The 18,662-nt window shown below is 32.2% G+C and overlaps 1 protein-coding gene across 6 annotated transcripts in view; it reads left to right on the top strand.

Annotated features, from left to right (window-relative positions):
• The window catches only part of CD2AP (CD2 associated protein), a 181,888-nt gene extending 163,532 nt beyond the window's left edge, over positions 1–18,356 (top strand). For all 6 annotated transcript variants that reach the window (XM_058306855.2, XM_004452795.5, XM_012523058.4 and 3 more), the window contains 5 exons: positions 4,730–4,842; positions 5,559–5,663; positions 6,663–6,847; positions 10,733–10,796; positions 15,379–18,356. In XM_058306855.2, coding sequence (XP_058162838.1) covers positions 4,730–4,842; positions 5,559–5,663; positions 6,663–6,847; positions 10,733–10,796; positions 15,379–15,420 — 509 coding nt within the window. In that variant the 3' untranslated portion in view covers positions 15,421–18,356. The remainder of the gene's footprint in view (positions 1–4,729; positions 4,843–5,558; positions 5,664–6,662; positions 6,848–10,732; positions 10,797–15,378) is intronic.
• Positions 18,357–18,662: the final 306 nt, after the last annotated feature.

Below are 18,662 nucleotides of genomic sequence, written 5' to 3' on the forward strand. Positions count from 1 at the left end.
TACTTGGAGGAAAAAAGGTTAGTTGCCTAATTTTAACAACAATGATTTTAATTATAAATTCATTGCTTTCTTATCCACAATTTTCTGGTACCTTTATTTAAAAAGTCTTAGGTTTTGATGAGTCCCTTTGGAAGTTGAAGGAATAGTATTAGACCCTGTGTTTTTCTGTTAATTTGTGTCATTCTTGAACAAATGCTTTACTTAGTTTTAGAGTAGTAGACATTAAAAAAATTAGGCCAGTTATTAAATTTTCACTCAAAATTATCTTTTCCTATTATATAAAATTACTAGTAAGACATATAATCAGAAATGATAACACATGTAACTACTGGAGTTTGAAGAGTTCTGGTTTTGTTTTGTTTTGTTTTAAACTTTGTTTTTAATCCCTATTCCTGTCTTAACTTTTAAATCCATACCCATTATTTACTCCTCATTTTAAAACAAGGAGGCTTTATCAGTCAGTGTTTGAAAACATCTAATATCTGGTCTATTTGTTTCTTCAAATAAGTAAGGAAGTAATCAAAGACGCTGAGACTTATGCTAGGTGAGAAAACTAGGTCCATAGGCATTCCAGTTAACTTTCAAGCTATTCTTTGTTCCTTCTACTATCTGGCTACCTTTGATGTACCACAATAACATCCTGTAACATCCTGATGTACGACAATAACATCCTCAGGACAGAAAATTAAAAGTTTGGAAATTGAATTAATATTAAACATGTTAAGCATGCTAAGTATTTACTGTGCAAGTGTTATATCCTCATTACTGTTTTAGTCACAGATAATGTATTAAAATAAAAGCATAGTTTTTTGCAGGCAGCAAATTGTTATTGTCCCAAACCTAAATTCAGAGTCTCTTCTTATTTCCTTTTTTTCATTATATTGTCATATGTTCTTAGTTGTGCTATAAAGAGTTTTACATCCTTTGTGAGGTGTTAAAACATTAAAAGAAAGAAAGAAAAAAAAGTGTCCTGGGTCAAAGATAGCTTCAAATTCAGCATTAGGTTGAGGCATCTTTTAATTTATATATTTGGCTTAGTCTGAGGTTTAAAATTTTTATTTTTACTAACATATGAAACTAGCCCTGTAGTATAAGTTTCAGAAAGCTCAAATTGTATCTCTTCTTACATGTACATTTCTTATTGAAAACTTCTTTATTATGTAAGATAATTTGAGATAGAATGGTATAGTAAAAAGAACATTGGCTTTGTTATTTAAGAAAGTGGATTTTAATTTAACTTTAATTATAAAGTCCTCATGGTATATAATTCTAAAGTAGTAAATTTGCAGAGAACCAAAATTGTTCTCAGATTACTTTTAAATACAAGATAGAAAATGTAGTAGTAACATAGCTATTACATTGAGAAAACAGCTGAGAAAGTAGATAGTATTTTCATCCTTTTTTTTTTTTTCTGTGATAATTTTTTCTAGGATTAAAAGCCTTTCCTTTCATTTCAGTTTGATAGTTGATGCATTTTTGTTTGAATTTTTCCCCAATAGTTATCCATTTATTTCTTACAGAAAGATTTTATTGTGGGTCTTTTCTAGTAAGATGCCTATTGACACTAAAAAAAAGAGACTGTATCTGAACTAGGGTACCAAAAAAAAAAAAAAACCAAAAAAACAAACAAACATCCAAAAATGAAGAACTACCCTTACATGGGGGAATGTGGGTAGAGATTAAAATGTTAATTGTTAACCTTAACTTCCTTGATAATATAAAGCTATAGGATCATATAAGACTTAAAATGAATTTTCGTTTATTTGTGTGTGAAATATTTTTAAGATTGTATTAAGTCATATTTTTATAGTGAGATATTTAAAAGTAATATTTGGCTATATGGCATATTTTTCTTTTTTATACCATAGAATTAAAACTGCCTACTTGTTGTAACTACTGTCATGTGCTGAAGACCAAAATTTACCTAAAAGGTTGATTAATTATAGTTATAATTATATAATGAAATGTTAATCTCTTGATTTATTATTCTGGCCTCTTAAAAGTCATCCTCTAAGACATAGTTTTGGAAGCTGTCTTGTGTTCAGTAAATTTTAAAAGGGCTTCCTTTTAGCTTAATGTATATTAAAATGAATATACTGTTTAGAGCTTTGTCTTTTGAAAGATAAAGGAATAAATCTAACATCCAGTATACAGTTTATGTAAATTTAGATAGTTCACAATGACATATACTGAATATTGAAATGATTCTATTCATTCTGCAACTGTTTCTTTTTCCTGCTTTGTATAATAATTTTTTGGTTCAGTCTTTTTTCTAGACATTCCTATCCTTGACTTTTCTTTCCAGATTTTGTTTCCTAGCCTGTTTGCCATGTTTCCCTTCTTACCTGTCAGGAAATTATCCTACCTTTCTCCATTTTGGTAAGATAACAATTTATAAAAGAAATCAATATAAATAGGTGGTGCACAAAAATTTTTCTTTATAATTTTACTGAAAGTGTACGTGTCTGTCTGTCTATTGTAACCCTTTTGGTTTTCCATTTTAAAATAAAGTTCATTTTGGAATATTTTCCTAGTCAGTCTAAAATACTCTTTTGGTAAAACTTTTTTTTAAAATTCACAAACCGTAAATGTCAGTTTATTTTCTCCAAAGATTGGATGTTTCATTTTTATTTTTAAAAATTCCATGTCTTCCTAGGCAACATGTAGAAGTGTAAGTAGTTGGCAGAGTGACAATGTGATTTCAAGTGTTATGGGTTGTCGTGCCTTTTCTACTGTGTACAATGTAAATCCACTGTGATCACTCGAGTAAATTTAAAAGTTCAGATATATCATAAGCCAAAAGAATGTGCACTGTTTTATTTTTCTCACCTAATAACTTAAATGGAGAACCTGAGAGAGTTTTAGAATAGTAAAAATTTTGTATTGGAATTAATAGCTCGAAAGTCGATACATGGAAGCATTTTACATGAGCATGGTATATAATTTTGTAAATCTACCTTTTTTTAAATCCTATTTCATTTTCTTCATCTCTTTCTATGTTTTTTATGTTTGTTTCTTTTTCATTCTGCAAATTGCTTAAATATGCATTTGAAAATAATCTCCACAGGCCAAAATGATTAGGTTGCACTTTTCAGAGTTTTTTGTAGGTCATCAAAACCTATTTATTAGTGTAAAAAGTGATTTTTAACTGTTCAAACTATAACATGTTTCTGATTTATCCTTTTAAAATATTATTTTCTTTGTGTTATTTATAGATAAAATAACAATATTTAAATGTATATTTAAATTCAAGCTCTTTTGTATTATACAATTCATTTTCCAGTAAAGCCACTGTATTCTTATTATGATTCGTTGCATTTTATAATTATTTACAATTATAGAATTAGGCAAAACAAAAATTAAACCAAGTACATTAGAGTGCCTATTACAATATATTAGCTTAATGATTTGATCCAAGCTAGAACACCTAAAGTAATCCCAGGATGTGAAGATGAAAGAGAACAGTATTCTACAAATTTCAGTTGTTATGAAATGCTTATTGTCCAACATTGATGCCTCTTTCCCTGCCTTATTTTTGTATTCTCCATTCCTCAAAAGAAAAAAAAATCTGTACGTAAATTACTTTAGATATGCAACTTTGAGGGTTTTGATGATGACTGTCTTTAAATCTCCATAAAAAATCACTGAGTTGGGACTTCTAAATATTTGACACAATATATTACAGACATCTAGGGAAATGGTAACCAGAATAATGAATCCAAATCTGCAAGAGCCCATGGATGTCTGCTTCTGTATAGAATATCTTGGGTATGTTTGGTATCTCTGGTTTGGAATTTGGGCTTAAAGGAAGGTTATATTAACAATGGAAGTATTGGGAATTTACCCCTAGGCTTCTTGTATCACATACATACATTTTCATAATTCACAATCAACTCCTCTGCAAGGTTTTCTGGATCATTTAGAAAAAGGCAAGGTATTATACTATTGTTTCAGGGATGTGAATTACCGAGGTTTATCTTTACACCAAAGTGTTGAAAGATCAACCAACCTTTTGGTGGGGAAGCAAGGTGATAATCTATATAGCATTTCCCTTGGTATCTGATTTGCTTTAGATTTATAACTATCTTTTGATTCCTAAACATGATAGTGTTTAAGCACAGAGGCACTGAATAATGAATAGTTTCAATCCCAGCTATAGTGTACAGTGCACATACATAGATGCATATATCAAGTCACAATAAATTATGCTTTTACTTTACATTAAAAAATGCAAATGAAAAATGGGCAGCTGCCAGGTATAGTTGAACCCTTAAAATTTGAATATTGGAATATTAATTGAAGATTATAATGAATTTTATGTATAAATTTTTTGATATGTTGTAATTCTGAGCTTAAGAAATCATGTTTTTTTGGGGTTTTTTTATAAGCAAGAACTTAAGATGGCAGCTTTTTCTACCATTACAACTTATAATGTAGATTTCTGGGACTATTTTTATATCTTTCAGTAAAAACTTTTTGTTGAGGTCTAAATCTCTACTAGAATCATGTACTTTATTTTTAAAGTCTTATACTATAAAATGTGTCAGGTGAAAGTGATTATTTTTAAGGGTGAGTGTCGTTTTCCAAATGCATATGAAAAGCACAGTTCCAACTTGTTAAGTCCTTGAAAGTAGGTACTGTTTTAATTTACAGTTTTCAAAACTTTCTTTTTTATCTTTTAAAATTTGTAGTTACCCCTTGGTAGTAGATGTTTATTTTTATTCTCCAGATCTTGTAAATTTTGATGATATAGCCTCCTCAGAAAACTTACTACATCTCACTGCAAATAGACCGAAGATGCCTGGAAGAAGGTTGCCTGGTCGCTTCAATGGTGGACATTCTGTGAGTTACAATTAGTGACTTAAAATAGAAAATTTAACAAATCGCGAGTCCATTTAAAGAGAGAAATGAGAGAGAATTTATAGCTGCACCAAAGTTTAAAAACAGGCAGAAAGCTGTTATTCTCAAATGGCAAAAACTTGCCTTTAAAGTGATAGGTGGGAGGGAGATCTGTATTTTAGCAGGCTTGGAATGGAAAGTTATTTAATCAGAATTTGGGGGTTAGATCATAACCACAGACGACAGGGTAAGAGGGGGACAGGGAGATAATCTGCTTTATCTAACAGTATAACAACAATTAGAATTGAGGGATAGATAATTCAGAAAATAATGTGAAGATTTTTTTTCCTGAAATATTCAGTGGCTTTTGTAGTATTTGTCCTCCCAGTATATCAGAATGTAATTTCTTTTTATGCTTTCTGTATATTGCTTCGGCTAGGGATAGTACCTTAGTGTTGATATATATGTGCACTATCTTGCTTTAAATCATCTACCTGAGGAAAATTTTTGTAACCAACAGGCATGTGGTTTTTGTCTTCAAGTTATGCAAATATGCTATTCAGCTTCAAATTGTGTAGTCCTGTTAACAGTAATGGACTATAAGGAACAGTAGCACCTGAAAAGAAAGGAATAAATGTTATTTGCTTTATTTTTCAATTGCTTACTGCTTTTTCCTTCTTTTATCTATGCTGTCCCTTGATTAAAAAAAAATCATTTAGCCAACTCACAGTCCAGAAAAAATTTTGAAGTTACCAAAAGAAGAAGAAGATAGTGCCAAGCTAAAGCCATCTGAATTTAAGAAGGATACATGCCTCTCTCCAAAGGTAAGGTGTGTTGTTGGTATGAGATTTGTATAACTTTAGGATTCTTTGTGAACATCAGAATTGTGGAATTTAAGCTGTCCTTTAGGAAGAATTATTTACTCTACCAAGAAATAAAGTAATTCCTGCTTTAAAAAAAAATAAGTTGTTGAAGTTATTCTTCAGTACATATCTTTTTAAGTCATTTTCACATTCTTTCATTTTTCCGTTAAACATATATATACTCTTAAGGTAAAAAAAAAAAAAACAGGTCTTGTTTACTCTTTATCTTCAACCTAACTGTTGCTTGGCACCCTAAAAAACATTCAGTATATACTGGAATAAAAAGGAGAATAAATAGATTCTTCCATCTATTACATCATGTTAATCTTTTCTAGTATCTTTCCATTTTATTTAAGAGAATTTTACCAAAATGCCATACATCTCATATTTAAGAAAGTCATGTTTCCTCCTAAATTACTCCTCAATTCACAGTATTTGGCTGCTTTTCCAGTTTATCAAATATGCTTAATTTGATTCTGAGCTGTCACTAATTGATTGAAATTGTATTAAAATTACTTGCTTTTATTTTAGTGGAATAATACAAGGGTGTCAGGACATTTACTCATTCAAGCTCTTTCTGTATATGAAGCTAAGTATTTTATATGTAGAATCAAAACATCTTAATAATGCTGCCAATGTATTCTTGCCTTTATATGCTCTATTGACAAACCATTCATAAGATAAATCTAATGGTTTTATTTTATATTATTTTAAATATAGCCTTTGGCATTTTTACGAAACCCATTCCACTTAATAGGGCAGCAAATTATTTCTTTGGTTTTATGGTGGGTTTTCCAGTTATGAACATCAAACTGCTTTTTGAAGTTCCAAATTTCCCTTTTATCTTGAAGTATTACTTTAATTATTTTCTTGCTATAAAAATCTTTTTAACATAAATATATTATTAACTATAAATACAAATAAAATGAGAAAGAAAACATTATTTTTATATCTTTTTAGCCATCTGTGTACCTTTCAACAGCTTCAAGTGCTTCTTCTAAACCAAATACGGCTGTTTTCCTAACTCCATTAGAAATCAAAGCTAAAGTAGAAACAGATGATGGGGAAAAAAATCCCATGGATGAACTTAAAGCACAGATTATTGAATTGCTGTGCCTTGTAGAAGCATTGAAAAAGGATCATGGGTAAGTAGTCATTATTTTCTTCTTTGAGTACTACTTCACGTATGTATAAACAATGCTTTTAATCCATATTAAGTAAAATTCGACTCTGCCAAGTCTCTTTTATTAGTATATTTTCAAAAGAAAGTTTCATTACTTGTGCTTTTCTTTTCTCCTTTTGGCAAATAACTAGATCTGGAAAATTTGCTGCAGTTGCCTGAATATAAAAAGATAGTTATATACCTATAATTTTATGCTAGAAATCATCTGGTCAAACACAGGTAATTTCTTGAAAATATTAGGAAAACCATAGTTGTACTTGGAATCTAGTGTGTATCCATATATATATTCAACTTCTCAGAGGACCTTGGTCACTGTTGCTGTTAGTGTTGGAGGTGGATATTAGAAAATGAATGGGTTAGGATAGATGATCTCTAAGGCCTTTATCTTAACTCTGAAAGCGTCTGATATGGTATAGGGTGAGCTATTTGTAACTGAAAGTTAGGTACTTTATATCTAAAATAAAATTTAAAGATCACCTACTATAGGCCCCTCCCCTCCCTTTTTAATAAAGAAATAAAGAACAAGCAAACTCAATAGAGTCAGAATCTAGAATATATGTTACCAGGGGTTGGGGTAGGAATAGGGAATAGGGAGTTAAGATTTAGAATGTACGGGGTTTCCTATTTGAAATGATGGAAATGTTTTGGTAATGGATGGTGGTGATGATAGCACAGCATTGTGAATGTAATTAACAGCATTGTCATATGTATCTGAATGTTATTAAAAGGGAAAATGTTAGATTGTATATACAGTAAAAAAAAATTCCATGAAATTACTCTACAGTGAGCCGGAAACTAAACCATTGACTGTGGTTAAGTACAATTATACAAATGTACTGTCATCATTTGTAACAAATGTTCCATACCAGTTCAGGGTGTAAATAATAGGGTAGAATATGGGGATCCTGAATTTGTGCATGATTGTTCTGTTAGCTTATTAACTTCTCTAATTAAAAAAAACAAAAACAAAACTAAAATGCAGAGAACAAGCCATTAAGAAAAATGAGGAAGATTAACATTAAACTATGAGGAAGATTGACAAATACATCAGTAATCTGTTACTCAGTAGAAAAGTTGCTGATTGAGATCTATAATTGATCCCATTCTTGTTAAAAGAAAACATTATGTAAAAATTGTACATTTTTAAATGTTTTTAAAAAGATCAATAAAAATGAGTAGTGGGAAGTGGATTTGGCCCAATGATAGGGCATCAGCCTACCACATGGGAGGTCCAAGGTTCAAACCCAGGGCCTCCTCACCCATGTGATGAGCTGGCCCACGCATAGTGCTGATACATGCAAGGAGTGCCATGCAATGCAGGGGAGTCCCCCGCGTAGGGGAGCCCCACACGCAAGGAGTGTGTCCCGTAAGGAGAGCCACCCAGCGCGGGGAAAGAAAAAAAAAAAAAGAATGCAGCCTGCCCAGGAATGGCGCCGCACACATGGAGAGCTGATGCAGCAAGATGATGCAACAAAAACAGAAAAGGAAACACAGATTCTGGTGCTGCTGACAAGAACCCAAACTTATACAGAAAAACACACAGCGAATGGACACAAAGAGCAGACAACTGGTGGGGGGGACGGGGAAGGGGAGAGAAATAAATAAAAAATAAATCTAAAAGAAAAAAGAATAGTATTAAATTATCAAATCGAAATGCAAAAGTAGAATGTACACTATTATATGGTTAAATAGAGCAGGATAAATATCTTAAGAATAGGGCCTAATTTAGATATAAATTTAATATGTAATACACAAAGAATAATAGAATGATTATAAAAGGAAACACTATTTAGTTTAGACATAAAGTTATGGAAATATGAAGAGTTAGTTTAGATAAGCATTTTTACCACAAAACCAGAATAAGCTCTAGATAATTTGAATTAAATACTATTTTAAAAGTATGGTCAATAGAAAATTTACTCCATTGTTGAGAAGTGGTTTTCTAATAATGAAAGCATCAGAAGAAGTCAGTTTTGGAATGACCTCTGGAATCTTCAGCCTTCTAAAGGCCAGTTATTTTTTCTTTTTTTAAAATCATGAATTGCTTTATAATCATTTTAAAATGCCTTTATCTCAGAAAAGTTTGCTATTGTTTTGCTGAATTTTTACCTGTCTAAATGGACCATTCAAGCTAAAGAACATGGAACTTTTCTCACTCAGCATGGCTGTCTCCCTTTAAAAAGTGCAAAAATGAGTAGACATTTCTCCATAAAGGATATCAAAATGGCCAAAAAGCAGATGAAAAGATGTGCAACATCGTTAGCCAGGGAAAGGCATACCATAATAACCACAAGGAGATACTATTTCACACCCACTAGAATGGCTACTATTTAAAAAAAGACAACCAAAAAACAAACAAACAAAAAAACCCACAGAAAATTATAAAATGTTGGAGAGGATTTAGATAAATAGAAAAATTCAGTTCATTGCTAGTGGAAATGTAAAAGGTGCAGCTGCTGTGGAAGACGGTTTGACAATTCCCCAGAAAGTTAAGTATAGAATTACCATATCACCCCACAATTCTACTTCTAGGTATATACCCAAAAAAATTTTTGAAAGCATATTTTTGAAATATGAACACATATTTTCACACTAATGCTCATAACAACTTTTATTCACAGTTGCCAAAAGATGGAAGCAACCCGTGTCCATCAACCAATAAATGGATAAATAAAATTAAGTCTATATATATATATACAATGGAATATTTAGCCATAAAAAAGAATGAAGTTCTGATACATGCAACAATATGGGTGAATCTTGAAGACATATTGTTGAGTGAAATAAACCAAACATAAAGGACAAATATTGTATTAGTGATAGGAAATAGAGTAAATATCCTTATAGTGTCAGAATTAGAAATAGGTTACCAGGGGATAGGGGGTAGTACAGTGGGGGAGAAGGGAGTGAGGAGTTATGGCTTACAATTTACAGAGTTTCTATTAGGATTGGTGGAAATGTTTGATTACTAGATGATGGTGACAGTAGCAGAACATTATGAATGTAGTTAACAGCACTGAAATATTTATGCTTTAATGTTTAGGAGGAAATGTTAGGTTGTATATATAGCACTAGAATAAAAATTTTTAAAAAATCCATGGAGCTGCCCAACACAAACAGTGAACCCTAAATTATAATAGTACAATTATAAAAGTGTACTTTCACCAGTTGTAGCACATGTATCACAAACAGGGTAATAATGGGGTGGTATATTAGCATCCTGAACTTCATGCATGATCTGTAAAACCACAGTTTTTCTAATTAAAAAAAAACAACACAAACAACTTTCTCCATGTTGTGAGAGGCTGTATTTTAGTTTGCTAGGCTGCTGAAATGCAATATCCAAAAATAGGTTGGCTTCTACAGTGGAGATTTATTTAGCTTAAAAATTTACAGTTCTAAGGCCATGAAAATGACCAAATCAAGGTACCAACAGGTGATTCTTTCTCTCCAAAGATTGGCTGCTGGTGATCTTGGACTCCTCTGTCATATGGCAAGGAGCAGGGTGAAATCCGTTAGAATCTCCCTTCTCTCTGGGTTTAACTGCTTTTTAACTTCTTGCTTCAGGCTTTCTACCTCTTCCTCTGAATTCGTCCCATTTATAAAGGTCTCCGGTCTGGGCCAGGCCTTACTGAAGTGATCTAATCAAAAAGCCCTTAACCGAAGTAACCTAATCAAAGGTTCCAGCCCACAACAGTCCATGCCTACAGTAATGGATTAACTTTAAGAACATAGTCTTCTGAGGTCCATCTAGCTTCAAATCCTCACACGGATAATAGATATCCTATTAATATTAGTCAAATATATTGTTTAATTGAAATGCTTACCAGTAATATTTTATTTGTAGGAAAGAACTGGAAAAACTACGTAAAGATTTGGAAGAAGAGAAATTAATGAGAAGTAAGCTAGAGGTAATTTAATTTTCCCAGAATTGAGATTTCAGACAGCATTAACTGGTCTTGTTTTTCCCAACTTATTCCAATGGGATGATTGGTTCCACTACAAATTTATGCCATCGTACTTTAGTTGAGCACTACCTGCTCCTTGGCAGCCATTTAATCTGTCAGATTCTGTTCATTAATTCATTCAGCAAATATTTGTTGAGCACTCTTTCTTGGAAACTGTGTGTCATGCCAGGTATATATTAATAAATAAAACACGTATGTTATTTTCCTTGTAAGAACCCCACTTCCAGATCTTTTGCATACAGCACTATTTCTTCCTTTAGTTATAATATTTTTTTTAAATTTTTTTATTGACGTATATCATTGACACATGAACACACATAATAAATGTATAGTAAATATTGTGAACTTACAAGATAAACATACATGATTTACAGGGGTGTCATACATCACCCCTTCATCAACTCTTTGCATTTGTGTGAAACATTTGTTACAAACTATGCAAGAGCATCATCAAATATTACTACCAAGTTTATCCCTTATCTTACATTTCATATATTTTTCCCCCAACCCATACTATTTTTTTAATGTATTTTTGTTACAGATATTGTGAACTTGCACAATAGTCATACAGATATACAGATGTATAGATTTCCCTGTACAACTCCACACCCTGGTGGAACATTTGTTACAGATTATGAGATAATATCATCAGACTGTTATTACCAATCATGGTTCATAGCATACATTTGGCATACTTTTTCCATATACCTCCATTATCAACACAGTACAACTTGGCATTGATGCAAGAATATTATACTATTGCTGTTAACCGCAGTCTATAGGTCACACCAATTTTAGATTTCCCATGTTTCTCCATATTCACATCACCCTGCAATAGTGATGTACATCTGCTCTAGCTCACAGAAGGACTCTCTTGCATTTGTAACCTTAACCACAGTTCTCAACTGCTTGTGGGTTCACTGTGTTATTCAGTCCCTAGATTATTCTTTAGCTTTTACTCTTTTTGTCAGTTAAACTTTTTTGGTGGGAGGAATGTGATGGAACGGATATTGGTGAGAGTTTGTAATTACAATACCATTGTCCTTACTCTCTGGTAATGACTGGCAACTTCACTTCTTTATATTCCTTACCTCTTCTCCTCACCAACCTTTATTAGTCCTCATATTTTTCTTTCTGCCTATCTCAGAAATTTTTGTCTTCGTGTTTTTCAGAGGCTCTTCCTTTTCTCCAGTTTCATATTTTCATATTCCTCCTCTTTTTCATCTTGCTTCATTACTTGTCCTTTTTCCTTTGTCAGTATTGTAATATAGAAAGAATTTGGGACTTGGAATTAGAAAATATGGGCTTCCTTTTTGACTTACAGTAGTGACTAACTTTGAGTTCTTAACTAGTGACAGTTAGGTTTAGCACTTTCTGTACAGTAACTCATTGGCTGTGCATAACAACCTGTAAGGATAACTGTTCCTATTTTAAGGATGAGGAACTAGGGTTTAGAATGATGAAAATAACATTCTCAGCATTGAATTGATAGTTTTAACTGAAGCCAGAATTCAGAGCCTTGGATTTTAGGGATTAAGTCATACTGTGTAACCTTGGGAATTGATTTCAATTCTGTTAGTGAAAGGAATTTATATATGTAAAAATACTTTGTAAATGCTGAAACACTTCATTTTCACTCTTAAATTGGCTCCTTCCCTTCTCTTACTTAGAAATAAGGAAAAGCAGCCTTGCCTGATCCAGGTGCCTTTTTGATCTACTGTGGTCTTTTTCTCTTTTCATTTGGGGTTCATTCGTTGCAAGCAAATAACCTCTTCCTTTCTTGTAATCTAAATTTAGGCGTTCCTTCAGTACTATTCTTGGCCCTCCTCTCTGCACATTTACCTTGTGGTTATCCACACCCATCAATCTAGTGATAAGTTTCTAGGGCATCTCCCCTCTAAATCTAACTCTTCTACTGTCAGCTTCTATGCTTCTCCCTGTATGTTCCACCCCGAACAACTTAGACTTAGTATGTCCCAATTAAATTGTCATCTTCTTTTCCTGTTCTTCTGATTTTTCTATTTCTATTGCCCTTCTAGTCATGAAGACACCATATTTCTGTTTTCTTTAATTTCATTCATTTTCAGGTCATTAACTTCTCCCACCTGATGTGTGAAGTGCTTATGTCCTGGTCCTAGTTCATCTTTCTTTCCTTACCTGCTGGCCTGTGTTTGTGTCTTATAGTTGATTCTTCCAAATTTTTATTCTTATTATATTCTCCTGGATTGTTCTTCTGCTTCATCTTCTCATGTCTGAATTGTATGGATTCTCAAGGTCCAGCTTGGATATCTTACCTTCATTAAGTTGGTACCAGTCATCCTCCAATTTAAAGCAATTTTGTTGGGAAATGGCAGTAACTCAGTGGTTGAATGCCTGCTTCCCATGTCCAAGGTCCTGGGTTCAATCCCCGGTACTCCTTTAAAAAAAAAAAAGTAATTTTGTCTTCCTCCAAATTCATATGTCCTTTAATTTTGTAAGAAATATGTAAGTATTAATTTTTTCTTTTAACTTCCTTTGGGATGTGGTCCATATCGCTTTCATCTTGGCCTTTCACTCCTAGCACAGGACTATGTACATATTAGGTATCTAATAAATTATTATCAAATTAATAAATGTTAGAGGATACATGTTAAAAATGTATCTTAAATTCCCATTGTGTAACATGGTAGAGATTAAGAAATTCTTTTAAATGTTTCCTCACTTTTACTTTATTCACATATATTTATATTCATAGATCAAGGATTCTTAACCTTTTTGTTTCACAGACCACCCCCTCCCTTGCAGTCAGGTGGAAACCACGGACCGCTTCTCAGAATGTAGTGGTGGATAGTTTTGCAACTTTCCCATAATTTCAATACCTGATAATCTACCACAGTTCAACATCTGTTCAAACAGTCATTTTCGGCACACATTTAGAAATTCGACTTTTCCTATGGTGTCATATTACCATCTCCACCACCCTTACCAGTCTTTTTTTTTTTTTTTTAAAGATTTATTTTTATTTATTTAATTCCCCTCCCCTCCCCCGGTTGTCTGTTCTCTGTGTCTCTTTGCTGCAGTCTTGTTTCTCTGTCCGCTTCTGTTGTTGTCAGCGGCACGGCATGGGAAGTGTGGGCTGCGCCATTCCTCGGCAGGCTGCTCCCTCCTTCGCGCTGGGCGGCTCTCCTTATGGGTGCACTCCTTGCGCGTGGGGTTCCCCTACGCGGGGGACACCCCTGTGTGGCACAGCACTCCTTGCGCGCATCAGCACTGCGCATGGGCCAGCTCCACACGGGTCAAGGAGGCCCGGGGCTTGAACCGGGGACCTCCCATGTGGTAGACGGACGCCCTAACCACAGGGCCAAAGTCCGTTTTCCTTTACCAGTCTTTTTGCAGATAGTTATCCACTGCACTCAGAACATGCTACACCAAAATAAAAATCATACTAAGTCTACACTGTACTGTGTATTGTTTAATAAATATTTCACACCTGCACCAACACATCCCCACAAGAATAATGTTATTTTGAGTTTTCACTTCAAGCTCATGGACTACCTGAAATCAAGGGGTCCGTGGACACTTGTTTGAGAACCCCTGTCGTAGATGAATATAAGGTTGTTAGAAAGCAAGAACTAATATAGTATTAGATTTGTATATATAATTTAATTTGCTTTATAAATCATGATGAGTCAAATTATTTGTTTCTTTTAAGAAGTATACATTTGATTCAGTTTTCTAAAATATGCATTCATTATTCCATCAGTCAGCCATTAGTTAGCTTTCTCATTAACATGTATCATACATTTCGTTTTCTAATGGGGAAAATTTGACCCTTGTATTTGAAAAAACACATTTAATGAGGCATTAAAGTTTTAGAATCATGTATTTAAAGTAAAAGTGATATTTTCCCCAAAATTAGAAGTATTTGAAGTACTGTTACATCACTATTATACAGTATTAAATTATACTGGGAAGTAACTAAACAGAGACAAAAAATGAACAATGAACATAAAATATAAATATAAAATATAAATATTTACCTGATAACTAAAGTCATTAAAGTCATTGTGGGCAGGGTTATTCTTCCCACCATCTCTTTCCTCCTCTACCACTTTTTTTTCTTATTGCATCCCCATCCATTAAAATTGGTACACTTGGTTAATATATATTTGGAATAAAGATAATAGCTCATCAGGATGAAGAGTTGAAGTATCTATTGTCCCAGTCTAGGCAGAAGAATGACTTGTCCCAATCCAATGCTGCTAAACCATTTGGCTAATAATCATATTAGTAAATGAATATCAAATAATGTCTTGAAATAAGTTAATTATTCTTGGATGAGTTAGAATCCCTTAGGAGATTATGAACATATTGAACTGATGCTTTTGCCTATGGCAAAGTGCTCATCATTTAATAATGACTATTTGAGGTTAGCTATAACTTGTACTGTTTGTGTATATCAGAGATGGTGGTTTTAGGAGAAGGCAAAGCTTAGTAAAGTAAAAGATATTTTGACTATTGCTCAATTTATGTTTCCTCTTTTTAGGTAGAAATAGAGAAGCTGAAAAAAGCAGTCCTGTCTTCTTGAGGTGACATGGACCCAGTGTTCTTAAAGTTCCAGGGGATCCAGAAGCAACACTATGAACTTCCACTGACTTGTTACTTAAAAATAACAAATGCTGGTGTTGTGATAAACAAAACTAAGTATGCAAACTATAATATCTGTAGAAAAGTAGGGGGAGGGTGATTTATATATAAAGAATTTTGTTTTGCCAATATGAAAAACAAAAGAGGCCTTATTTCTTACTATGCTGGAATTGCAGACTTTTATTTTTGGTTTGATTGAAAATACTACTGAATCTGTATAAAGAGGAAAGAAATCTCATAATAATTTTTTAATTGAAACTTGTATTATTTTTTAAAAGAGCTATACTATAAATATGGTGATATCTTTACAAGTAGTCTGTATAATATACTATTTGAATGGGACAAATTAGCTTTATAAACTATAAGTCACTCCTTTCCCTAAAATACATAGGGGATATAAACCGTGTGTGTGTGGGTATATATTTATATGTAATATATATACATATAAATATATACCCACACACATGTGCATATATATAAATACATACATATATATATATTTTACTTTTAACATTCTTACCCAGGATTACACTGTTGTGCCTGTTTGTCTGCATTGCTGTTTATACTTCGGGTGATGAAATAGGAGTTTCCTAGCTGTAAACTAGAATACTTACCTGTGCATATAGTAATAACTAATGAAATAAAATAATTTCAACTTTTAGAATATTTCATGTTGCTTGCACTATAGGGTTCATGAAAACAAGCTGATTAAAATGTATTGGGTTGTTAAATATATTTGGGGGAAATATGAGCTTTATTTTAAATTAATTAGATCTAAGGATTCTAAAAATGTCAGTTTAACCTGTAACTCGTGCCTAGAAACTACAGCACATATAGTATGCAAACACCAGCCTTTTTGCTATATTTTTCTGCTTATTTTATAGATTCAGATATTACTCATTTCATGATCTTGTGATCTCTTTATGTCCCTCCCTCTGATTTTTAATAATGGTAATATTAGAAAAACGAAATTCAAAACTTTTAGAACTTCATTGTGAAGTTTAATACTTTGAAAAGTTACCATCATGTAAATATTCAGGTTTTACAATGTATAATTTACCTAATAAACCCAACTATCTCATAGAGATATTTTGGACTGTCATTTAAATATTAACTTTATGAAGAGTATTAGGACATCATAAAATACATTACAGCTTATTTAAAACCAAATATAGTCAACCATATTCAAAATGCATTCTTATAAAGCAGCTGAATTTGCAGTTTCTTCAGTGACACTTATGAACAGTTGAATGTTTTAAAATGTTATGTCAATAGATAATATGCCTAAAACTCATGGAGATTTATATTAAAATTTAAAAATTAACATTTTTTCACTTTCAAGAAAATTAGGTTTTAAGCTTTATAGCAAATGACTTTTTACATTTTGGTTATCAGCTCTCATGTTTCCATTTTATGTTGGAATATTTTCCTTACACAATGCTGAAATCTATAATTAATTGAAATTTTGTCATGTGATTTCAAATAAAAGTGAAGTAGAAAATAATAGCAATGCTATATACAATTCCATAATGTTTAATTCATAATTTATATCAGTGTTTTGAGTATGTACATTTTACCTCTTTAAAGTCTTTGGACTCTTTTCCTGATGATACCACTACTGAACAAAATTGGTCCCATCTCCTCTAATATTTTTAAATGACTAATCAAATGAATGATTTCCTTCTTGGTAATTAAATTAGATTTTTATTTTCTTGTAATGACAGTCCTTAAGTAAAAAGGAAAACATCATTGTACGCTAGTAATTTTTCTCCAGTTTTCTTTCTGGAAAACCTATTAAGTGGTCTTTACCTATCCCATTAATGTTGTGGGGGGGCTGTTCCCAACAGATTTCAGGCTGTTTTTAATGTTTTTCTTGGTCATTTTTTCCCTAGTAAATAAAATCAACATCATAAGTACTGAAATTTTTTTTAAGCTTTTGCTTTTCTACTCCTCATTCAGAGTAGAAAAGTAATTGTAAAGTACTTAGGTTTCTGATTTTCTGCCCTTCCTTGACCAAACAGTAAGAAAGAAAATTTAATAAACTCAATTTAAAGGGAAAAATGATTCCTTTAATCTAGCAATTTACCAGTATTTGTTCTTGGTATGGGAAATCATATTAATTCCTATTCATAAAGTTAATATCAACAAAATAGCGTATAATGGTAGTGTTTACTTGGGGGGGATCATTAAATCTTTTTTTTCTTCATGTGAGAACAAGTGACATACTAAAAGTAAACAGCATGGAATTCTTGTTGCCAAATTATCAGTAAATGTATTATTCGGGTTTTTTGTTCTTTGAGACATATAATATTACTAAGTTCCTAATTGTATCCCAATATTAGGAATATTCGTGTGTGTATATGACCACCAAGTTTCTTTGTCTATTATAAAGCTGATATCTCTTCACAAAATTTGTCTGAAAATTCAAAGAGAGAATGGGCCTGGTGTAACAGAGGATTCTCTTTTTTATGCTCCTTACTGTGATCACAGAGAAAAATAAGTGCTCTCTAGATTTTTTGGTCCTTGCATTTGAACTTGAAATACATGAGCAGAATGAGACAATCAGTTAATATAAGAAATGTGTTATTTAATGGCCTTGTTTTGCTGTAGCAATAAAATGACCAAGTGCAATGACTTGATTTAATAAAATCATCTTTGAAAATTGCTGCTATGAATATCTTTAGCCATAAGTTTTCACCATTGTTTTAGCCTGACTTGCCTTCAGAAACTATTATGTAATACAGTTGGTATTCTAACATTCCAAATAAAGTATGGGGAATCTCAAAGTAGTATAGTTTACTGACTTGTTTACAGGTGTGTAAAACTGCATCCTTCTCCCTCAAAAAGGAAAAAAAAAATAAAGAGTAGTATTGCCAATTGTGTCAGTCTTTTTTCACTTTTTAAAAAATTGAAGTGTATCACATAAACATACATAAACAATAAGTATATAGTCATAGTTGTGAACTTACAAAACAAACATACATAGCATCATACAGGACTCTCATAACTCACCCTATCATCGGTACTTTGCATTGTTGTTAAAGATTTTAAACTATAATGATTAAAGAGCATTGTCAAATTATTACTACTAACCAAAGTATTTTCCTCCAACCCACACGATTATTAGTATTATCTTTATGTAATTTATATGCAAATATAGGTAAATAATAAGTGTATAGTAAA

This window comes from Dasypus novemcinctus, chromosome 11 (assembly GCF_030445035.2).
Source record: "Dasypus novemcinctus isolate mDasNov1 chromosome 11, mDasNov1.1.hap2, whole genome shotgun sequence".
Classification (NCBI taxonomy): Eukaryota; Metazoa; Chordata; class Mammalia; order Cingulata; family Dasypodidae; genus Dasypus; species Dasypus novemcinctus.